The sequence below is a fragment of the Eucalyptus grandis genome, chromosome 4 (assembly GCF_016545825.1).
Source record: "Eucalyptus grandis isolate ANBG69807.140 chromosome 4, ASM1654582v1, whole genome shotgun sequence".
NCBI lineage: Eukaryota > Viridiplantae > Streptophyta > Magnoliopsida > Myrtales > Myrtaceae > Eucalyptus > Eucalyptus grandis.
The window spans coordinates 10,227,659-10,252,085 of NC_052615.1; the positions used below are offsets into that span (position 1 = coordinate 10,227,659).

Below are 24,427 nucleotides of genomic sequence, written 5' to 3' on the forward strand. Positions count from 1 at the left end.
GCAAAGGTTGACCATGTGTCGGATTTCCGACACGCGTTGACCACGTTTCCAAGCGTGTTCGATGCGTGTCGACATGTTCAACACACTCTGACACGTGTCGGACACGACATGGAAGCACATAGGCTATAAGGGAGAATTTGTTTCGCAAGAAAATTATTGATAATCCTTATTGTCAGCTCTGTAACCAGAGAACCCCTGAAACTTTAGAGCATATATTCCTACTGTGTTTTTGGACGCAACCAATCTGGGCACACCCACAGCTTACCATGGACATACAACCACGATCTATCCACCGATTTGAAACATGGTTGGCTACAAAAATTACATCAACTAAAACTCACCTTCTCTAGAACTGGTAGCCAATGTCTATTAGCATATCTGGAAGATGCGGAATGGCTTCATCTTCTGCAATCAACGGCTTGATCCACTCTTCACAGTAACGGTAGCTTTGACAGAGACGTGACTTTCCCAAGTCTCATCTCCTTCCTCTTCGAGGTGCGCACCATTGCAACCCTGATCCCGGCACATCTTTGGCAACCGCCCGAGCCAAGTACCTTAAAATGTAATATTGATGCAGCCTATCAATTAGGGAGTACAAAAGGAGCAATGGTTGCAATATTAAGAGATTATCAAGGTAGGCTTACCGAAATCTACACCGGCAAATTTCCAGCCGCCTCAGCTCTGGTTGCGGAGTTCCAAGCTTTCTCTCTAATGATCAAGCATCTGCTGCGGCAAGGGCTAAATCAAGCACATCTTGTGATTGAATCCGACTGTAGTACCGTCGTCGACGCCGTCACAGATGGTAGATCGCCGCCATGGGAGATCCGATCCTTGCTTGCGGAAACTGACGATTCATTGCCCCTTTTTCCCTAACTTGATGGTACAGCTGTGTCGAAGAGAAGCGAATGCCATTGCTGACTGGGCCGCTAAGGCCCAATGTGTACAGCCTTTGGCCAAAAACTGGAATGTCTTCCCTCCCTATCTTTTGATAGATTTAGTGTATGCCGATGCCCTTGCGGCTGGCTATAAAACTACGCTTATCTGAATATAATGTTTCTTCTTGTTTCAAAAAAAAGAAAAAAGAACCGACCAAAAAATAAAGGCTAGAAGCTTGACAAGAGAGCTTTCTAGAGAGATTTCTTCTGCTCCAAAATTAGAAACTAGCGAGAGTCCTCGTTTATTGAAGAGAGAATGCTCTAGGAACGAATGCTTATTCACAAAAGAAGAAATGGGGAGCTGTTAATAGAAAATGATATGCGCATTATCTCAAGACATGGCTGCCTTGACTCCGGGGCATGGTCCTATAACTTTCACGTTCATAGACTGATGTGGTGCTGGAACAATCATGTTGAGGGGCGCAGGAATGCTCAAGTTGAGGCTTTCCAGCGAGCTCAATATTGATCGATTGAATTGCAAAGTCACTTACCAGCAGTTTTGGCCTGTATCGGGGTCTAAGACTCGGGTCTATAAGCCGAACGTTGTTTCAGTGGCTCAAACTTTTAAAAATCATTATTCACAATAACCTAGAGATCTGGAAATTTTTGTTTCATTTGCAAAACATTTAAGTATGGTTTTGGGTTTCGATGCCTTTTTTTTTTGGATATTGAAAAAATCGACTGAAAATTAACCAGCAATAACTTCCTCATCTGACAAATGATCAAGCTGATTTTTGTTGCGTTGGACTCCCTGCGATCTCTACTTTCATGATGTGCAATTGAAATACGTGAATTGAAAACTTCCGAACATTGCAAAAAACGAGTGATCGACCTCGAAGTGTCTAAAACTGACTGTTGATTTGAGTGGTGATGTGGATGCCAAAGGACCATTTTGACGAGCAGCACTCAAGTTACATGTCTAAAGGTGATTTGTGCCTTGTGTATCAACGGTGAAACCCTGTCTAATTTCCTATCAACCTAGGTCAAACTTATGATTTGTTGAAAATGAGGGCCAAATTTGAGGTGTTAAAGAAAATTATTTTTTAGAGATTATTAATGCACACATTAAATCATGTTTGTAAATATTTTCAAACTTAAAATTTTTGTGGTGGCAAGGCTAGTGGGGCAGGGAAATCTGCATACTTACTAGGGTTGTGGATAGGGCACACAGATATGAACCCTGTGGGTCATGAGGCGGGGACGGGGTATCTTTAATAATAGTGAAGCGGGGATGCCCCATTGCTGTATTTATCTTTTATGGTGCTTTACCAAGCTTATGGCAGGTGTGGCAGGCGCTCGCCAGGTCGGATCGGCCAACCTATTGGCCTTTGTTGGTCGACTTATCCCTACATTGTATCAAACTCTGTACTGCTTATAGCAGTCGGTTGTCCAGACGTCCAGCCCTGTTCCTCCCGCACACGAACGTTTCAGAAACTGTCTTTAGATGCATCCTTGACTTCAGGTTATGATCCTTGCTCGAGCTTTTGGCCCAAATTCGAGACATAGCCAATAATCGATATGACATGTTAGTTCATGTACACCAATTATCATTATTGTGCTGATCGAATTCTATTTCTAATGTTGTTATTATTACTTGCTGTTTAATGACTTCCTACGAATAGAGGTAGCTTTTTTCTTTCTTGGAAACATTACCCAATCAGTCCTAAACTTATTTTACAGATGCCAAGGCAATCCTAAACTTTTCAATTTCATCAATTTAGTCCTAAACCTTTGTGCCAAAATTCTAATGTAGTATTTTCAACCAATTTTCATCCAAAATTGTTGACGTGACAGTCCAATCATGCGAGCCGACTAATATGGCATACTACCAGATAAAAAATTTCCGGCAAAAATCGATCAGAAAGAGTACATTAGGATTTCGTGTATAAGTTTATGTATGTTGATCTCTATCCAATGCTATACAAGGTAGTCCCACATCAATTGGAGAAACCCTTTGACCTGCTTTATAACCGTTGTGGCTCCCTCACCTCACAAGATGTCTTTTGAGTTGAGTTCCCCTAGAGTGATATCAGAGCCAAGTTAAGGTGGATCTAGATGTATGTCGATCCCTTCCTTGCTATGCAAGAAAGTCCTAGATTTACTTTATTATTGTTGCGGCTCTCCTCACCTCACAAGACCTCTTTTGAGATTGAGTCCCCCAGAAAATTGACAAATTGACAAGTTCAAGTCCGTACAATAAATTTTATAACTAATTGTGTAATTTTTCCTTTTCTTTTTCTTTGCAAAACGTATATAGATGTAGTGAATGGAAAATATGGGCAACTACAGGTCTTGGGGGCTCGAGGCATTGACTTCTTAAAAGAGCAACGAGGTCGGCTGCTCACGGATCAACTCCAATTCTGCCATCGTGCGTTATCATCAGAAATTTGGCACAGAAAACCTAAACCCTGGTATAAGACAAGAATCTACATTACTCTTTTGGGGTCCAGCAACAAGCGCCAACGTTGAAACTCACGTTTTCTTTCTTTTGAGTGCTCGCAATGTTCGAAACGAGAAGAGTGCGCTACTTCATTCGACCTCTCGCAAAAGCGAAATTTCCTATTGGTTCTCTTTTTAGGGCAACCGGAACATTTACTTCAACCATCGAAAAGTTTGACTCTTCATGGTCAATTCCGATGAGCTAGATTTTAGAGCCTTATTAAATGCATCGTGGTCCTCTTTCAGTTATTGATCCCGCAAGCGAAAAGCAACGCTTGTCGAAGCCATCACAAGACTTTGTTTAAGGCACAAGTGCCATGTCGCCAAGAAAACATGGCTCTTCCTGGGAATTTGTAGGCCCGGGATCGATATACATCCAAACTAGAAATGGCCGAAAATAGATTTATTAGAGAAGGGGGACTTGCACTGAAATAGGTCGTGTTAGGTACCACCCTATGGCGGGGAAGGATAGTGGAGCGCTAACCAATTAGGACCGGTCTAGATTTCCGGCACTTTCCTCAAGCTTACGACAGCCATCTTTGTGTCACACTTTTCCTGTCAAATGGTGTCCAAATTGCATGAGGATGATGCATCATACATTCATATGTAATATTCACGACTTTACGTAAGGCAATAGCTTCGAAAAGGTATAAGATTCAAATCCTGCTGTATAGATATGTTCAATGTAATTATGTCCATTTGGATCTCAAAGAAATATGCTCTAGTAGTCAAATAGAAAGGCGTACAGTTGTAAATGCGCTCGCATTTTCACTAATTCATATTCTCAAAATTAGAATGTTCGACATCAAATGTATTATGACCAAGCATCTCACGATGTTTTTTTAACAAAACCCTAGTGTTTATAGTTAAATGCACTGACAAGGGAAGTGGGTATGCTTAAAAAACAAGGTCGGGCCATTGATACACACATGTCAATCAAATAACACCATAAATTCAAAAGATCTTTTATTTTTTTGCTTTTAATTTCACCTTTGTCTCCAAATGGAAGTGAATGATCATAAAATTATTGTGCTGTGTTGAATGATTGGTGACAGCCCAGTGAGGTTAGGGGGGACATCACTGTTCTGTTGCATGTGCTCTCCCTGCTCCCTCTCTTTTATTCATTTTGCTCTCTAATTCTTTTGCTCCATTCTTCTCTCTCCCCCTCTCTCTGTAGAAGAAAGTTTCATACACAGCAACAGACTCAGCAACAGTTTCCATCTCTCTCTCTCTCTCCATATGTCTTTCTCTGTTTCTTTACCTCCACAAACACCAAAACCTGTTCCAGATCATCCTCGTCCTCCTTCTTCTTCATGGCTTCGGTTATTTGCTCTCCTGAGGCGGTTCCTGCGTGCCAAAACGGCCCGGAAGCGGCCAAAGCAATCCAGCCTTGCCGGCCGCTCAGCGAGTCGTCGTGGAATCGATGACAAAGGCCATGTTGATCGCAGAGGGACCACTGAGACTGAAGACGGTTCGGCCACGTTGCAGAGAGCAGTGAAGAGAATCCACTTCGGGAGCATGGAGGAGCGGCGGGCCGCGGCGGCGGAGATCGAGAGGTTGGCGAGGGAGGACACGAGGGCGAAGAAGCTGATGGCAGAGCTCGGGGTCGTACAGTCTCTGGTGGCCATGGTTGGAATCAATGGAGATTGTGCGCGACGAGGAGCGATTCGAGCTCTGATTGAGCTTGCCAATGGAAATCACATGTAAGTATTTTCGCTTATCATATGCATATTTTTCTTTTTTCTTTTTTTTTTCCCTTTTTATTAATTTTTTTTATATTTCTTGAGCAATAAAATAAGGATAAACGAGTAATAACGATAATCAGAATAAACCCAAATTTTACAAATGTTGCCCGACTTTTTGTTGCGATAAAGTCATTATTTGACGCATGAGATTTTGTGCACTACTTTTTGTAAATAAATTCTTTGTAAATTTTTTCTGCTCTTTTTGTTTTCTTTCTGTTTTTTTAGATGACATTAGAATGGCGATGGAAATTTGTGGTAATAATCATTTATTGACGAACGAGCGAGGTGATAGAATATCATATAGGTTCGTTCTACTAATGATGGGTAAATAGACTCGCTCACGTGTAAGATGGGTCCAATGTAAAGTCTCCGCACGAGTGATTAGCTTGGACTATCAAACTTCAGTTTACAAAAATATCTACTTAAGTTTTAGTACGTAATACCTCGATCCGTTTCATGTAACCTAAGTTTTCAAAATGAGTATTCTGAATAATTACACGAAGTAGCGATTATTTTTTGGTGAGTACTAATTTATGAATCGCCCAAAACAGCCTTTTTCCAATCAGTGTGCGATTTTAGATGTCAATAAATAATAATGCAAAAAAAATATTAAAAAAAAAAGATGGAGGGGATATTCTTTTTATTAGTGGCACTAATGAAAGAAAGTTCTGTTATGGCATGATCTCATATTTCACTCAACAACTATGGTTAGGCACTAATGTCAAAGGGGCAACAGGCTTGCTGAGTGTGGTTGATCTAACTCCTAATATTACTTAAAAAATCAGGATCATTAGTTGGAACCCATTTAAAAATTAACTGCTGATTAGGCTCTATCATAATAAAACTACATCCATAATCCTTATAATATGAGCAATTTTTTTCTTAATTTGCTTCCTTAATTTAGGGAAAATGAAAAATTTTGTAGCCTAAACACTGAAATGATTGGGGGTTTGAATGGAGCCACATCGGAACCGTCAATCTTTTGACTTTAGAGGATGAATTATGATGTCGATTTCACGTGGTGGTCGTTGGTTTTCTCAGGATAGGGTCCGCGAATTTGGACTTTTGAGCCAATATATACATCACCTAATTGCCTATTTGCCCAATTGATTTAGGAAATATTATCGAAAATCTTAGGTTACGAGGTAAAAAAGACAGCAAAGTAAGTCCGAGTCGGGTCGGTGGCGAATTTTAAATTTTCGAGGGATTTGCCCTTCGATTGAGAAGGCCGCAGGATCCGCCGACCCGCCACTAACGTGGTTCGCTAGGTTTTGCGAGGGCAGGTATAACAGAAGGTGTACGGTGGTGAATTAAAAAATTAGAGACATAATGTCTAAGAAAGATATCAACTATTGCTCTTGAGATTCAGTGCAAATTGTTTCAGATCCCACAAATTTGCATTTGCATTTGGTCTTTGCCACCATTGAAAATTCCCATGTGTTGACCTAACGCCCTGCCTAGATCTCAACCAAAGAGATTCTCTTTGACTTTACAGGCATTTTTTTAGGTGAATTGTCTGGTTTTGGCCCACCTCTTGATCTTAAGATAGGAAACAAATCATCTCTATTTTATAGACAAAGCCAAGTTGAGTTTCATTTCACCGAACTGCCTTGAATGCATGTCGCAAGTGTATCATGTGGAAAAATCGTACCAGATACAGAATTGAAAGTATAATACCCAATATGCAAAAGGGCGATTTATGAATTGATGTTATAAATTCGTGTCGAATGCTCAAATAAGAATATCTTTGAAATCACTTGGATTAGTTGCTTTCAAATGTATTTTTGGGATGTGTATCGAAAGTTCTAAAATTTATCATAAAAGTACAATCGAATCCTAAAACTTTCAAAAAATATAATATAGTCATAAAATTTGTTAAAATTGTCCAATTAAGCCATTTCGTTTATAATAACACTTAAAATTGTTATGACTTAATCATATTTTCATGACAAATTTTAAGATTTAATTGTATTTTTTAAAAATGTTAATACTCGATTGTATTTTCATAATAAATTTTAAGATTCAATTTTACTTTTTTTAAAGTTACATTTTCGTAAACTTTTAGGACTTTAAGTGCATTTACCTTTATATTTTTTTTATTGATTTCCTTTGTGGTGGTGATCTATTCTTTTGGCAACTACCCATATCTGATAGGCCTTTTTGTCCAGGAACAAGGCTCTCATGGTGGAAGCAGGAATCTTTCAGACACTGCCAAGCAGCAAAGACGCAGTGGACGAACAGACAAGGCACGAATTCGCGGAGCTGCTTCTGTCGCTGTCGTCCCTGAAGGGCGCCCACTTGCTGCCCCCTCTCGAGTCGTCCCGGATCATACCCTTCGCCTTGTCCGCTCTCGAATCGTCCGGGTCGAGGCACGAGACGAAGGAGTCGTGCTTGGGGGCCCTGCACAACCTGTCCGCGGCCCTGGAGAACGCCTCGAAGCTGGCCTCGAACGGGGTGGCGGAAGCGCTCCTGACGGCGGCGTCGGCATCGAAGGATCTGGCGGAGAAGGCCCTGGCCGCGCTGGCCAACCTCGCCGTCACCTCGCCGGGGAAACGGGCCTTGGAAGATAGCCCGATGGTGCCGGAGAGCTTGATCGAGGTCCTCACGTGGGAAGACCGGCCCAAATGCCAGGAGACCTCGGCCCACATCCTGATGATCCTGGCTTACCAGAGCGCGGCCCAGCGGTCTAAGATGGCGAGGTCGGGGATCGTCCCGGTCCTCCTCGAGGTGGCCCTGCTGGGGAGCGCGCTGGCCCAGAAGCGGGCCCTGAAGATGCTCCAGTGGTTCAAGGACGAGCGGCAGACGAAGATGGGCCCGCACTCGGGCCCACAGGTGGGGAGGGCCCCGATGGGCTCGCCGGTGCATTACCGGGAGGCCCGGGAAGGGAGGAAGATGATGCAGGGGCTGGTGAAGGAGAGCCTCCACAAGAACATGGAGATGATCACAAGGAGAGCGAGTGGCGCCCCAGGCTCTCCGTCGGGGCTCAAGACCTTGGCCATTAGCACAAGCTCAAAGAGTTTGCCCGGATCTTTTGAATAAGCAAAGAAGCCCCAAAAAAAGAAAAAAAAAAGAGGAAAAAAAGATACCATATGGTCAAAATACATGATGATTTTGTCTTGTAGAGTGACTTCTATTTTCTTCCTATTCTAAAATTTTTTCACGAGTTTCGATGAAATTAATATCATGGAAAGCCTCTCTCTCTAATATGCGTAGAACCACTTACAAAATTTTTGAGATTTGTGTGATAATTTCCAATTTCGAATTTGGGAGGGACACTCATAAATGCATTAGGGCATAAAACACATCGAATGGACATGATGAACAATATCGAAAGGAGTTAGTCAAGACAGTTCAATTGAAAAATTCTCGAATCAACCTATCTAGCCAAAAATTAACACAAGTTGAAGATAAGTAGCATATCAGAAAAAATCCCATATTACCTGCTCTATTTCCATGGTTGCGAACATCACTTGAAGTTCATAGACTTTAAAGATTAAGTTGAATTTGGAAGGGACACTCACAAATATATCAGGGCATAAAACATTTCAAATGGACATGATGAACAATATCAAAATAGCTCAATTGGAAAAATCTCGAATCAGCCTTACCTAGCCAAAAAATAAAACAGGTTGAAGATAAGTAGCTTGTCAGAGAAAAACATATATTACCCGCTCTATTTCCATCGTTTAATAATGCTGATTTTACTTGAAATTCTATGATCTAAAAATTAAGACAAAACAAAATTAACACCGTTTTGAATGTATACAATCCCGACATCTCCGGTGATCGCCTTCGAGCCCGACCGACCTCCACGTCAGTAAGGGCGGACCCACGCCACGTGGGCAACGACAGATGCTGACGTGGCCGGTCGGGATTCCATCGCCGGATGACAAGTCAGCAAAGGCTTCTTTTTTTCTTTTTTTTTGGCCCCTTCCCTGAGAAGCAGCGGCTCATGTGCTCCACGGGGGCATCTCCGGTGGGTGGTGGTGCGCGTCGCAAGCTCCTCGCGATTATGGCGGATCGCTGCTTGGGTCCCTCGCTTTGCAACAGGAAGCTCCTTCTCCTTCATCATCATCATTTGCCCACCACCGCCCACTTCGCTCCTTCCTCTCCTCCCTCGTCCCCTTCGCCGTCGAGGCCTCTCGCGGTGTCCATGGCGTCTCCGTCTCCTCCCTCGCATCCCACTTCCGGCCCCGAGCCCGACCCGACCCGTCCTTCCCTGCTCGTGTTCTCAGGTCTCGCTTCTCTTCTTTGGCGCCTCTGGGTCCGCGCATTGTCGAGGTTTCGTGCTCGGTCGGGGTTTGACGTTATTGTTGTTGTTGCAGGTGGGACTGCGTTCAACGGCGTGGTCGAGGAGCTCAAGAGGTTGACCACCCGCGTCGCCCACGTCCTCCCCGTCTCCGACGACGGAGGCAGCACGGCTGAGATTGTCCGCGTCCTGGGTAACTCTCTGCTTCTCGAAATGATTGCGATCGGTTTCCGGGTTCGTGGCGTCGGCCTGCTGGGTCGCCGCTGTTCAATCTTTTGTGGGTTGTGGGATTAGAGGAGCTTTTCGCGGGGGAGAAGTTGGGGGACTTGGTGGGATGAAATTTGTGAGAGAATTGGAAAGAGAGGGAAGGCGGGACAACACGATTGGGGTCGGCTGTGAGACTGTTGCCAGGAAGATACAAATTGAGAGTCACTCTGAAGGGGTACCAATGATTATTTGAAGTTAATTGTAGTCAGGCAACCGAATATCGTAATTTTTCATGATATGAATTTGTAAAACACTTGTTCAAGGCTCAAGCTCGAGTGCCTAGTTAAGATGAATAATGTCCATTCAAGGCTCTTAGGCCTATTAGTGAGTCCACACGCTAAAGTGATGCTCTTTGTTTTGCACACACTAGTAAAGGCTTCGTCTTTCTGTCATCTTTCCAATGTCGGGACTTTGCTCTGAATGCTTTTAACATTTCAGATTACAAGAACGGAAATTTTGTCGGTGAATTTATGGAATGTGAGTTTATGTGGAAATGAATGTAGGTGGGCCAGCAGTTGGAGACATCAGGTCAAGGTGTTTGAGATTGTCGAATGAGAGCACTTTGGAGGCCCTTTCCGTTCGAAGATTACTGGGTCATCGCTTGCCACATGATCCGAAGCTAGCCAAGTCAGAATGGTAGTGCACTTGTCTCAGCGGTGCTTCATGCTTGGTGTGCTTGGTTGTGAATATTTTTGCATTGTGATGACTGATTGAGCCCTTTCTCACTCTGGCCAAAGCTTTAACTAAGATACCAATTGCATAGTCTTGTCTGCCAAAGTTAGCCAACACAGTTTTCCACCTGCTGCCTCAGGTAGATAGGCATGTAAAAACGTCATAAATGGTGGTGGCTACATGCCAATAATATCCAAGTTTTGATTTGCTGTGCCGTGGATCCTAGTCATTATACTCTTATATTAGCTCCTGTAAGACTGCAGTTTGCAGAGTTTTGCATAAGAAAGCTGTCTATCAACAATTTCATTGTGTGGTATAGATTGCTTAGATGAATCTTTGGATCTTGTTAGGTCTTACTGCCTTGGGGCGGCTAGTGAGATTTATGAGTTGGGGATTTTGGCAGGTATAATGTTGTCGAAGGAGATCATTCCTTGTGGGATGGTGTTTCAAGACCCTATCGGGAAACAATTAGAGCTTTTCTAGTTTACTTTCAGAATGAGGTATGTTTACTTGGTGTGATTGTGACAATGTGTCAACCCTTGCTGCTTTGTTCTGTCCATTATGGACACCTACTACTCAAATTCTGAACTTTTAGTCTGTAAAAGTTATTCATTTAACCAATATGTTCTAATAGTAGCTATGCAAATAGTTTTGTCTAAATTATGTCGACAAACTCAACTCTGATTATGGACTTTCTTGATGTTGTGAATATTGTGATCCTTGTATAATGCTGCACTGTGCCGCCTATATGTTTGTGATTCTGCTGACTGCTACCGTTTCTGTATATACCTGTCAGTGCATTTGTTTATTTGAATTTTAAATGGCTTTTGATCTTCTTCAGTGGATGTATGGCTCAAAAGTGGTACATGTTTTGTTAATACAGATCCTTCGGCGTCCTAATGAATCATTTTGTTTTAGCAATGGCAGGTAACTGTTGAAATTGTCCCACTGTATATTGTGATTGCTGTTCGACTTTTTGTGATAATACTACGGTAGACCATATCTTTGATGAGTACTTTCTGGACATTATTGCTGATAAATTTTACAGATGTCTATAGGTATCTAGGTGAGATCACACAGAAGCTCTCTTTTTTGTGTGATGCGTTGTGAGGTGAACAATGAACTTATATTTCCAGAGGTTTTCGTGCTTGAAAGACTGAAATACTTGTGCATAGCAGTTTTATCAGGGAAAGCTTTTGTGACGAATTGTTGGCAGTTATATAGAAAAATATGACTAAAAGAGTATCACTTCAGATAATGCCATGGGAAAATGAGCATTTGGGAGAAATATTTGAGCCACTACTTACGTATAGTTGAATTAACCCTTTTCCTGAACTTTTAAGATCAGTCTATTTGAAGTTGTGAGAGCAGTTTTAAGTCTGTCCAATTAATACCTTGAGTTGTTTGTCTTCACTGCCAGAGAAAATAGGTTTCTTATTTGACATGATATGAGGTTGATTTAATGTGGTAAATATAAAGCTGTTGCATTACTTTTGTAGTCGGCTGAAGCTAACACCTATTGCAAACACAAAATATCTGCCTTTCCATGTTGTTACCTAACATCAATGTTTTTTTGGTACTCAAAAGTTTAGCTTTCTTTTTTATTTGGTTGAGAAAAGGAAACTTTGGCATACCCATTCATCAGTATCAGTAATCTATGACCTTCTAGATTTACTGACTATTCCTGCAGCATTGGGAATTTTTTCTTTGCAGGAGCTCGCATATTTTTTCAGTCTTTAGATGCTGCAATTTTCTTGTTTTCACGTGTCTCAGAGATTCCATCAGAAAGCTTGGTTCTCCCAGTGATTTCTACCAATGACAGGCTCACCCTGGGATGTGAATTATGGGTATCAATTTCTATCTCTAAACTGATATTGTCGACCTTTGCTTGGAAGTGATTTCTTTACTCTTAATTACCTTTTGATATGATTACATGTCCAAACTAATGTCATCTGATGGTCCTTATAAGTTATAAATATCCGTTATAAGATATTTGCTTTGATGTACATTGGCATTAATTTCTTGTTCATTCAAGAGTCTGGACTTGATGCATGACCTGTTGCCAGTTCCTAAGTTTAGACCTTCTTCTGGCATGCAGATGCTTATATTCTGGAAAGAACTAGAGTTGATATTTTCACTGACATTTTTTTGTTGGCGTCATATCCTAGTTGAATAGCACAATCCAGCAAACTTCCTAAGGGATTTCTAGTTTGAGATCATACCATCTTCTGCTGACTTTGTTGAAAATTGTCGTTGATGTTTGCTCCACAATTGCGAAGAAACGAACAATTTTCTGGGGACAAAGCTTGATTTTGTCTTCTTCTTCTTTCTTCTCACATCATGGTGAGTGCAACAACAACCCAAGGCTCATCCCACTAGGTGGAGCAGTTAAATGATTCCTTTTATGCCATTGGGCTTGACTCTGTATGAACCATTTGCAAGGTCTCAGTGCTTGTTATCTTTCCTTATTGTCTTCTTTCATGTCTTTTTACATCTTTCTTCGCTGCTGTTAACTTGACTCTCCTTCTCTGGATGACATCTCCTCAATAAAGCATCCGAATGTCTTAGTTCAAGCATGACCACCAGCCCACCTTGAAATGCGTTCTTTCTCAGTCATATCAAGGACACGTAGGTTTCATTAAAAAACACGGGAACACAAGCTGCATCATTAAAATTCTTGCTTATCTTCTCAATATACTTATTTAACAACAGTTCTTTTTCTTTGATTTTAGTGACATAATAAGTTAATCACTTAATTGATCACACAATGATGAATTTTGTTGCTAGAGACCTTGCCATAAAGAAGCCAAGCATTTTTAGATGAGGGGATAGACTACAGATTACATTTACTTAGTAGTTATGCCAGTAATTCAAGTAAACATAGGGATGGTTAACGTGAATATTTCTTTACTTTATTTAGAAGTGAAGTTTGTGCGTATAATTCTTCTTTTCCCAAGGTTTACTTTCACCAACTGATTAGTGAGGTTCATCCATCCTTAAAGGAAGCAAAGTTTGATTATTGTGCCAGATGGTATCATGTTATACATTGATCTATTTATCTTGCATGTAGGATGGTACTGTCATTCGTGGTCAGAATGAAATTTCTCATCCAACCACAGGGACAATGGAACCTGTCAAGAAGGTATGTATATAAATTTAACTGTAGAAATATTCTATTACAATCATTTATCATTGCTAGATTCATGTAACAACCAGTCAATTTATTATGCTGCTGTTTGCTTGTGCATAGGAATGCTCTTCATGTCCTGCGCTTCCTTCAAGAATAAAACGAGTATTTTACCTGTCAAGAGAAGGCACAAATTCTTTGCATGAGGTAAGGACATGCAACATTATTTGTTGTTTCACATGAAATGAGATAGATGACACTTACATGCCATGTCATTCTTGAATAGGTCTTCAAAACTAGGTCTTTTTACTAAGTTTGTGAAGCTTCATCATCTCAAGTGCTTTTTCTTTAAGTTTCATTACTCTCATTACTTGGTAATGGGAATTGAAGTTGGAAAGTACAAGATGACCATGTGATCTGAAACATTTAGATTTTATACTTGTCACCAGCATCTTTTGAATTTTCACTCTTTAAATCCTCTTGAAACAAGGAAAAGGTGGAGCAAAGCAATCAAGAGAAATTTAATTAACATGCATAATTTTTAAGGCATAGTTATAGCAATAAGAGCTCTTCTTTATCATAATAAATGCATTCTTCCTCCTCTTCAGATATTTCTGGTCTACTACAGAAATTTCATGTACTGCTTGCTTCTATCTAGGTTGCTGGACGATATGCATGATAATTATGTTTATCTTAAGTTTACAGTTTTGTGCTCCTAGATTAGGCCTAAGTTGCACCGGCACTGACATACGGCATGCGACATGACATCCCGGCACGTCGTTTCTCAAAAAATAGAGAATTCCGACATGTTGGGATACGTAGTATATTAAATGTATATTTTTATAGATACATGATAAATTATCATTTTTATGGTTTTTTAATCAAATTAATTTGATTCAAATCATAAATAAATAAATAATAAATAGGCTAGACTGAATTTACATTAAAAACATTAATCCACCATTTATTAATATCATTCATTGTTTCAATTTGACAAATTCAACTCCTCTCAAATAATCTGTAAAACTTGGAGGGAAAAATAAGCAATCCACATTCTGGACTGCATGTTAGAGTATGTTGGAAGAGGAGACAAAAAATAAACTTGGGGGGTGAATTTTGTATCATAGGAAGTGAGTACAAAGAAAAGAGAAGACAAGGTTTTTCTTCTTTCCTTACTTATTATTTTTATTATTTCTTATTTTCTTACATATTTACATTTTGACTCTTCATTTATTGGAAATTTTTAAAATTTATTCCATGTGTGTCAGAGTTCTGAACTCGCATGTCAAAATTATTGACTTACATGTCGGAGTTCCGAACTTGTATGTTGAAATTCCCAACTCGTGTGTCAATTTCTGAGACGTGTTGACTGGGTGTTGAAAAGTGTTGGAAAGTATCGGACACATGTCGGAGTGTCCGACACGACATTAAGGCTTTCGGAGAGTGTTGGTGCTTCCTAGTATCAAGCACAGCTGTTTCTGGCTAGTTTTTTCAGTCTTCCTGCATGAGAAACACCTTAAGTATGTGGAAGTGTTTTTTTCTCATGCACATTTTTGCCTGGCACAAGGAAAACTAGTTCAACATTCCTTGTATGCTTTAACAGAAAGGATTTTAAGTGATTGTTGTTTATATACATTTCATTATTTCATCTGGAACTTATGATGATTTAGTTATTATAGGTTTACCCCTCAGCCAATCCGGCTGTTCTGGACCAGCTGAGAACTGTTGATTGCATTGTTTATGCCATGGGATCTCTTTTCACGTCAGTTTGTCCTTCACTGGTAAGAATAGTGTGGTTTTTGTATCTAATGATGTTTTTTTGTGTTCTGGTATTGTGAACTGGCTTATCCATAGTAATCTCGACTCCACTATCTTTAAAACTTTGAAGACTTTGTCTTTTACTGGATATCAATGTTGTTTCCTTCCTGGACTAAGCTTTAGTTGCTGCATGGGTATCAATCTATTAGAACCTTTTTATTTTCTTGGAAAGGTATGACCTCACAGCTTTTGGGTCTTTTAGGGTTGCATATGTAGCTCGAATTGATAATCTAACGCCCTCCCTTTTGATCCTCTCCCCCAGCATCAAATAATTTTGAGATAGTGATTCTTAAGTGCCTAACTTATGATTTCTAATCTTTTGTGTTTGCTTTTGTGGTTTTAGTGCATACTGTCTGGGACCATAGTGAGACTGATAAGTCTCCATTTTATGTAGGGTGTTATGTATTGCTAGAATCTATCATAGAATATGTCATCCTTATTTAAGATCCATCTTCCTCCATCTCATTCCCTCTGCTTCCTACCCTTCCCTTCTCCCTCTCCCTCCCTCCCTCTCCCTCTCTCTCTATAAACTAGTTAGGAAGTTATTTTAGTTAACTTTCACAAAGTTTATAATCTCCATATACTCATGTGTTAATTCCCTTCCCACAATAAGCCACGTGTTAGTGCGTGAGAGAGGTGAAAGAATTGGGCATAGGGGGTGTAGTGAGAGAGGGGAGCGATGGTACTGGTGGGTGGCGCAGCAACTTCCCATTTTTGCGAAAATGTCTTGTTTTTTGTAATTCCAAAAGAATAATTAATAGAATCACACTAAAAATTACCTCTAAAATCTTAATGGAGAATTAATTTCACCAGATGAAAAAACTCGAGACAAGTGTTAGCTTTCACCAATAGCAAATTGCTAAAATAAATAATGGAAGATGAAAGAGAATAAAATATATTTTGTAAAATAATTTTTTTTTGACATATCGAAGGAGAATAAGTGGATATAACTTTAGAAATCACAATTAATCAAATGATGTATTAGCAGTTTTTCCCAAAGAGAATTATGTTGAATGAAAATGATTAAAAGTATAAACCAGTATCTAATAAGAAAGTGCCAGAAGAGTGTCCAGAACGTAGTATGATCAATTGATTTTTTTATTCATAGTTAACCAATTACAATTTTCTTTCAAGTAGTGCATGACAATATCGTGATAAAACATGTCTTGGTCTTTGATTAGATAACAAGTTTTTCCTGTACATGGCAATGATTGTGTCTAATGTTATATGATGATTTTGATTTTTCTTCCTATTTAAGTTCTCTCTGGTTTGACAGCTTCATTGTAATGCTGAATGCTCTCTCTATTTTTTTTTTTTTTTTTTTTTCCTTTCATCTGAGAAAGTAAACCAATATGTTACCTTTTATTTTGCTCAATCATTTGAGTTGACATGGTTGGTAATAAGTACTCAGAACAGCTCTTTTTTATTTCTCTGGATAAATGAATTCACCTTGTGATGATAGGAAATCATTCTTTATTCACTTTTTATATGTATGCTCCTAAAAGTAGCAGCTTTATAATTCGGTATGATGGATATACTTTTAATTAGTGAGCTTTTGGCAATCGTTTGCCTTTTACAACTTAACCATCTACTTGGTAGCATTAGTTTTCCTACAGTGTACTAGCAGATGTTCATTGTTCAGAAGCACAATTTTTTCTTCTCCTTTTTGGTTGAAATTAAACCACTTGCTCTCTTTCCCAGGTGCTATTAGGGATTGGAGAGATTATTTCTTCCCAGGCATGTCCCAAGGTATCTTTCTGTCAGTGTAACTTAATGATCTATGTGGGGAAAAAAGAAAAAAAAAAGTTACAAGTGCAACAGAAGCTCTGCTGTTGACTCATAGCATTAGATATTGATGTGCTTGTTTAGTTTTGCAACTTAATTTAACAAATTTCCATGATAAGCTATTTTTCCTAAATTATATATCATTATTACTATGGTCAATGATTTCTTACTAAATGATGGGACAATACACTTAGAGGTGCTTGATTGTCTAGTGAAGCAGGGTGCCTGAGACAAGTCAGTTTCACCATTAGATATTTTACAGGATATTTATATACCAGATTTAACAAATATTCCGAATGCATCTAGCATTTCTCTTGTTGTTAAGATACTTACATTCTTATGTCTGGGAACAAACTTTTCTGCTATCTTAGCTTATTGTGTATTATCTTGATATAGGTGCTACTATTGAATGGTTCCCATGATCGAGAGACAAGTGGCTTTTCTGCTTCAAGCTTTGTAACTGCCATTACGGATGCCCTAAATCGGACTTATGGGAATTCCAATAATTCTCTTGAAAATCTCGTAAGTTGCATCATCCAATTACATCTTAAATACAGTGTCTAGAGTACAAGAACGATTGTGGATGTGATGATACAACTCTGCCATCTTAATGCAATGTGCAGAAACAGATAGCATATTTGACTTTTTCTGGAGATACTTCCACATTTTGAAGTTAAAGATAACAACAATCCTCCTCAGCATGCTTTGTCTAGTTTTTGTGCTGAATTTGAAGTCAGTGTTTCTTTGCACCTTGTCTATTCAAGGCTCTAGTTGCACAGACAGACAATTACATCTTTTCATCTTGACACAAGGAATGTATCCTTCAGTGTATATTTCTTAATCTGTTCATTTGGTAAAACATGATGTCATCTTCATGTCTTACTGTTTCTCTCCTCCTATTAATCAGGAATGATCTTAACTCGCAATAGATTAATCTTGCTTGGCTTCTAACCACTAGATATAATACATGGTTCGAGGAGCTGGAAGCCTCCTGCTTTTTTTAAATGATACTGAAATTATTTGTCTTAGGCTTTGTTTGGAAAGGGTGGGGAAAGAAAAATAGGAGAGGAAATTTTAAAAATGTTAAGTTTTTGTCTCTTTTACTCTCACAAAATTTTCAACTTGTTCTCAACTTTCGAATTTTGTCCCCTCCACTTTCTCCACCTTACCAAACATGGCATCAGTGTCTTTGTATGATGCTGTCCTCTGATGTTGTTAATCCAAAGTTGCTCTTAAGAATAATTCTTGCCACTATCAATTTTGAATGGTAGTAGATTAGTGCAATTATTCTAGCTGAAGAGTAAATTGTGTGCTTTGCTGGAGATATTTTATATGAGTTGCACATTTATTTTGTAAAATTCATCATGGCCACACTATGGGTATCCATTTTAAATATCTACCCCTATGGGATAAGGTTCAAATCAGGTAGATGGAGAGCTAGATTAGATTGATGATGCAGGGAGTAGTTTAACAGTTTTTCATTGCACTTGTCATATCTTGCAGCCGAGTCAGTACATTAATACACTTTTTGTGCCAAAAGATGGTGCAATTCCAGTGGACATTGAAGACTTGGCTACTCAAGGAATTTCAAATGTGGTACGTATGTGGATCTGTCAAGTCTTTTTTCATGTTCAGCATTTTAATTTGCTCATCAAACAAAAATATTTAATTGAACTTATATTTGGTTGTACTTTCTGTCTGATAGATCTGGTATGTTAATATGACAAGCTCAAAATTTCTAGCAAATTTTATTATTTCTTTTGTCAAATATTTGCTTTATTGACATTTATAGACTACGGTGATTTAGTATATATTGGTGGGATACATGTGATTTGGTTTCATAAAGCTACTCGATCCCAAATTTGAAAGAAATATATGGCCGGAACCATCTTACTGCCTCCTTTTGTCCCCAACTTTACCATCTTCCCTGGGATAACATCTCAAAACACCTTCTTCATGAGTCTCATGATCCATGCCTCATCCTCTGTTAGACTGTCCTCGAAGCCCCATGTGATGTCCTCTTCTCATTTGAGCTTGTAATGTTGAGGACAGCCAGTATAACCAAAGACCTGAGCAGGGATATAATAAACTACGAATTGCTCCTATTGCATCGGACTTCTTGTTCATATGTTGTATAATCTGTGCAGGTAGTTGTTGATTCCATACATGATCCAAAGGTTGGGGTTGTCTATGACCCGAAGTCCTTGATTCAGGCTCTTGCCAATTTGATGGGCAGATAATGAGCAGAATTGTGGCAAGGGGTTAGTTCAAGTTCATCATCTTTATAGTGTCTACTCCCTATCATTGCCAAGTATGAGTCGGGTCCTGCTTTATGAGGTAGGAGAACTAAGTCAAGTCGAATTCTGAATGTTTTTTCTGTGCGATTTATCGATGCTTTCGAAGCTGAAAGATCGTGTATCCGCAGGTGGCTGCTCCCCTTGTTTGTTGGTTTGAACTCAGATGCCATGCTTGGATAAGGAAAGTATGTGACCAGAACATCAGCTAGTCAGAATTTCAGAAATACTACCAGATGAGATTGCAGATGGAGAAGAGAAAATTTACGTAATCTTTTGCTGTGCCAAAAAATCTCGAAACAGTGGCTAAATTGTTTTCATGGACATTTATCATCTTGTTCTTCATTGAAAAAAGGACAAGGCCTTATTGACCCGGCAATGGGAGTCATTAAGTTGATGGCGTGGTCATTCTTATATCGAGGATAGTGATTAAGGCAATTAATTCTTGATCTTCAGTTGCTTTATCGGCAGAGACATTAAACATTAAGTTCTATTTCTAGCTGAAACCAAACTCATCCGGTTGGTTTCGCTGGCATTATCGTAGTAATACGATCTCAAAGGAGGCTCTCCTGTTAAATATTTTCACATCGATATGATCATAATTATATGTTACAATAATTAAAATATTAAACTACGCTTTCATTTAATAACTTAAGATTTTAGAATAGTGGGTAGTGGTCTTGCAAAATCTCACATAATATCAGAATTGGAGGTTTTGAATTTGAATCTTTCTAGTTCTCATTTCTTTCTCCAATTAAATATGCTCATGCTTAGTATTAAGCAAAAAAAGACCACATTAAGCATGAGGGGTAGTATTGAAGTAATTTATTATTAAATCACGTATTTATTCAATAATTTAAGTTTTTAGGAATAGTCATTAATAGTCCCACAAATTCTCATACTATCTAATAGATTGGACTTTGATTGAAATTTGAACTTTATACTGTGATTACAATTTGTTGACTTTGTACTACAATTACGGTTTGCTGAACTCGTGCACAGCGATTTGGACATGTTTGTCGGTCAAAGAAAGAAAGAAAAGCACAATGCCATCACTTTGGGATTTTGTAGCAATTGCAGATAGGATAAACAAGTTAATTATCACGATTCGAACTTAATCATGACTCAATTAAAGTACCAATCGTCTTACTAAGGAAAAATAAGTTTGAGCAAAACTCTCAGTTCAATCCGATAAATTCTTAACTTTTTCCTTCCCTTTTTAAATGTGCGCATGACTGACAGGGAAGGATGATCCTATATCACTGACTTCATTCTTGGTGCTATTTCAGGGGTGGTTGTACTTGTAGCTAGTAGACAAAGGAAATGCCATTCAAGAAATTATCAAAGGGGGAGTCTTCAAAACACTTCTTGAAAATTTGCAAAACACTTGCGAAATTTTTGATAGCCTGGAAATTTAAAAAAAAAAAAAAAAAACCTGTGAATTTGATATCGAATATTGCCAAATTGGTCTAACCTATTTGTAATTTCGAAGATCTCGCAATACTCTTTGATTTACATCCCCGATCTTCGACAGTCTGGAAATTAAGGAAAGGCACGAATTCGAGATCAAACATTGCCCAAATCAATGTAACCCATTTGCAACTTTGAAGATCCACAATCCTCCTTAATTTATGAAGGTTTCCGTATAAGCATTTGTCAATTGTTCATTTTCCTACGTTCACAAACGTTAATGCAGCCATGCTGGATTACAACTTTAGCTGCATCTTTCATAAGTTGGTCTCATGTTACTCTATAAATACCCGTCTCTCTCGAGGATTCCCCACTCACCCTTGAATTACAACAACATTCATCAGCTCAATCTTGGAAGCGAATTGTAGGACATGGCGCTCTTTGTGGATCGTAAGTTTATCCTCGTGGCCGCAATGGTTTTGGGGCTTTACGCCTCGCAGGCATGGGCGCGCGAGCTACGCGAGCTGTCCATGCGAGAAAGACATGAACAGTGGATGGCTCGTCACGGCCGTGTGTACAAAGCCGATGGTGAGAAGGAGAGGCGTTTCATGATATTCAAGAACAATGTCGAATTCATCGAGTCTTTTAACGAGAACAATACTAGGCCTTACAAGCTAGGCATCAATGGGTTCGCAGACCTGACCAACGATGAGTTCAAGGCCACGCGAAATGGATACAAGAGGTCGTCCTCTGTGAGTTCATCCGGTCCAAAGTCCTTCAGGTATGAAAATGTGACCGCAGTTCCGTCTACCGTGGATTGGAGACAGAAAGGAGCCGTCACACCCGTTAAGGAACAAGGGCAATGCGGTATGGCAGCAAACTTTCATGCTCGAAACCCTAATGAATCTAACAATCACCTGTTTTGGTCTTTTCCATGTCAATACTGACCATCTCTTTATTTTCCTCGATGCTCAGGATGCTGTTGGGCATTTTCTGCCGTGGCGGCTACAGAAGGGATCCACCAGCTTACGACGGGAAACCTCGTGTCTTTATCTGTGCAACAACTAGTGGATTGTGACACGAAAGGTGACAATCGCGGTTGCGCAGGCGGCTTCGTCAATGCTGCTTTCAAGTTCATCATTGATAACGATGGCCTTACGACTGAAGATAATTATCCCTACGAAGCAGTCAAGGGTACTTGCGATGCGGGAAAAGCGGAATCTCCCGCTGCCAAGATCACCGGCTACGAAGATGTGCCTTCTAATAGCGAGTCGGCTCTTTCGCAGGCCGTTGCTAACCAACCAGTCTCGGTTGCCATCGACGCTGATGGAAGTCATTTTCAGTTCTACTCGGGGGGAGTTTTCACCGGCGACTGTCAGACCGATCTGGACCACGGTGTCACCGTAGTTGGGTACGGGACTAGCGACGATGGAACCAAATACTGGTTGGTTAAGAATTCGTGGGGTGCCGGATGGGGCGAGAATGGATATATAAGGATGAAAAGAGATATCGATGCCGTGGAAGGGCTATGTGGCATTGCTATAAGAGCTGCTTATCCAACTGCCTAAGCGGTTTGGAAATCATCGTGCTTTCACCATCATCTCAGCGCTTCCTGGACCGAAGAAAACAGAAGAAAGAGAAGAGGATCGTTTTCGCACTTGGAGATTTTTTTCAAATGTGTATTCCTGTGTTTTGTTGTTCTTTGTGAATGTGAAAGTGTATTTCCTTATCTTGTATGTGATAAAGCTAATAATGCCTAGAGGAGGTGAATGATTATTTAAAAGAAATTCTTGACAAATAAGTGTGGAATAAAATAAATTACTAGCAAATACTGGAAGTGAATCAGAATTAGTATCGTGAAACACTAGACTTTTGCAAAAATGTGTAAGTATGCAACGGGTGAGTTAAGGGAAGAGAAAAAAACACACGAAATTTTATAATGATTTGGCTTAGATTAAGCTTACATTCACTCTCCCATGTTAATAGCCTCTTAGTTGGATTTCACTATAGGATCAATAGAAGATTACACTGAGTGGTTGATTTCTCTAACTCACTGAGACACTATGTTTGTGTTTTCTCTCTTGACCACAATTTGCAACTCTCACAGATGAAGACAAGTAATTGAGAATAGATTCAAACTTTGGAATTTCAAATTTACGTTCCCATGCATCTTGACTGAATGACCTCCTTTAAATACACCTTCATGCTTCATGCAACACTAGCCATTGACATTCCAAAGGGAATTCTTCCAAGCTAACCTTGCACATAATTTTTCAAAGTAATTCTATGGCGATTAAAGACAATATCCACTTTATTTTGGTCGTCCATACAATCAAAATCTTGGTTTTCATAAGTGATGCTTTCTCATATGGAATTTATCTTCATGATTGATTTTGTCAATTTATGATTGACTTAATCAATGTATCTGTATATGGTAAGTAAAATCCTTAACCGGAAAACTAGTCGCTATAGAATAGTTTCCAAATAAAGTTCATTCTGGATATGTGTCACAACCATGTTAAGTCTAATTTTGGACTCTTCCTTGTTTTGATTTTGACACGATTTGGTTCTAGACTCATCAAAGTGGGATAAACTAAGTTTTCAATTGTTCCTCAGAAACAACTTATATCCAAACTATTCTTAAGATAGGAAAAAGAGTCAGAAAGTTTTGTTAACTTCAAAATCCAGTAAGAGTTTTCTCAACAATATCTACATGAAGACAGCTGATTTCATCAAAAGAACATTTTCTTCAAGTATGTTACTTTATTTCAGTAATAATTGAAATTTTCAAGAAACAATGATCTTGTTAAGGTATAAATACACTCTAGACCAACAACTCAGATCGAAGGCAGCTAATTTTGAAATTTCTTCCATTTCTCTTTTGTGCAATAAGGAGAAATTTCATTGATAAGGGATTCAAATATAGGAATCTCAGTCCAGAAGGAGTTTTGCGATTGTGCTTTGGGTACCTTGTTCTTTGGTTTCTGGATTATAACAAGCACTTTGTGGTATATTAAGTTTCTCCATCATTTTTTTTTTTTTTTTTTTTTAAAGTATGGTCCTTTTTAGTTTCGTGTTTTCACGGATCGAATTTCGAAATGAAAGATTAACACTCGGAGCTTCCTGAAAGCCATCGGTTACCGTATTGTCTTTTCAGCTTGCTAAGCCAATGCTATATCATTGATTTGAAGATTTTTTTTTTTTTTAAACGAAAAAAAGAAAGAGAGGATAAATAATTTGAAACGGGTACGTGTTTGTGCTAAATCGAACCAAGACAAAATCTAATAGTCAGGCGGTCGAAAAAAAGAAGATTGTTTTCTTATTTTAGCTCAAGTAGATCGTAATTAAACTTTTCGCAACATAATTTTTTCGAAGATAAAACATAAGCAAGTGTCATGAGGGATAAAGAGTTGGGGGGGTGTTTCAGGGCCAATGTCAAAATATGCGTAGAACAAACTCAAAATCAGATTGGGGTCATTGCAGAGATAAGGACACATTCCTCTAATGCCCAGCCACTACAATAAACATAAGACAGATGTGATGAAATTCGCTTACAACGAAAAAATTAATAAAAATTCTTAGAGGCACAACGCATGGAAATGGACAATTGATTACCCTCGATATCTATAAACCTAAGTTCAAGAACTTAGCGTGATTGGAGAGTCACAATACTATTATAATCCTAA

General features: G+C 39.2%; 3 protein-coding genes across 5 annotated transcripts; all 3 read left to right on the plus strand.

Annotated features, from left to right (window-relative positions):
* The first annotated feature begins 4,502 nt into the window (after positions 1-4,502).
* LOC104440912 (U-box domain-containing protein 7) lies at positions 4,503-8,240 on the plus strand. The gene is made up of 2 exons (XM_010053903.3): positions 4,503-5,077; positions 7,288-8,240. Exons 1-2 carry the CDS (start codon positions 4,614-4,616, stop codon positions 8,156-8,158), a joined length of 1,335 nt encoding a protein of 444 aa, XP_010052205.2. The 5' UTR covers positions 4,503-4,613; the 3' UTR covers positions 8,159-8,240.
* An 819-nt stretch (positions 8,241-9,059) lies between these two features.
* Positions 9,060-19,866, plus strand: LOC104440914 (uncharacterized protein YNL011C). 3 transcript variants are annotated; one of them, XR_724779.3, is made up of 14 exons: positions 9,060-9,354; positions 9,445-9,561; positions 10,139-10,271; positions 10,711-10,807; positions 11,191-11,234; positions 11,998-12,154; positions 13,378-13,449; positions 13,558-13,641; positions 15,114-15,215; positions 16,954-17,001; positions 17,434-17,559; positions 18,541-18,633; positions 19,185-19,374; positions 19,463-19,866. XR_724779.3 is itself a non-coding variant. In XM_010053905.3 (14 exons), exons 1-13 carry the CDS (start codon positions 9,072-9,074, stop codon positions 19,275-19,277), a joined length of 1,449 nt encoding a protein of 482 aa, XP_010052207.3. In that variant the 5' UTR covers positions 9,060-9,071; the 3' UTR covers positions 19,278-19,298; positions 19,463-19,866. The 3 variants fall into 3 exon arrangements, 2 of the variants coding, with proteins under 2 accessions (XP_010052207.3, XP_010052209.3); XM_010053905.3 differs by having other exon boundaries at positions 19,185-19,298; XM_010053907.3 differs by lacking the exons at positions 18,541-18,633; positions 19,185-19,374; positions 19,463-19,866 and adding an exon at positions 17,661-18,534.
* Positions 19,867-21,172: 1,306 nt separating this feature from the next.
* LOC104440913 (senescence-specific cysteine protease SAG39) lies at positions 21,173-22,309 on the plus strand. The gene is made up of 2 exons (XM_010053904.2): positions 21,173-21,608; positions 21,717-22,309. Exons 1-2 carry the CDS (start codon positions 21,173-21,175, stop codon positions 22,307-22,309), a joined length of 1,029 nt encoding a protein of 342 aa, XP_010052206.2.
* The last annotated feature ends 2,118 nt before the right edge of the window (positions 22,310-24,427 follow it).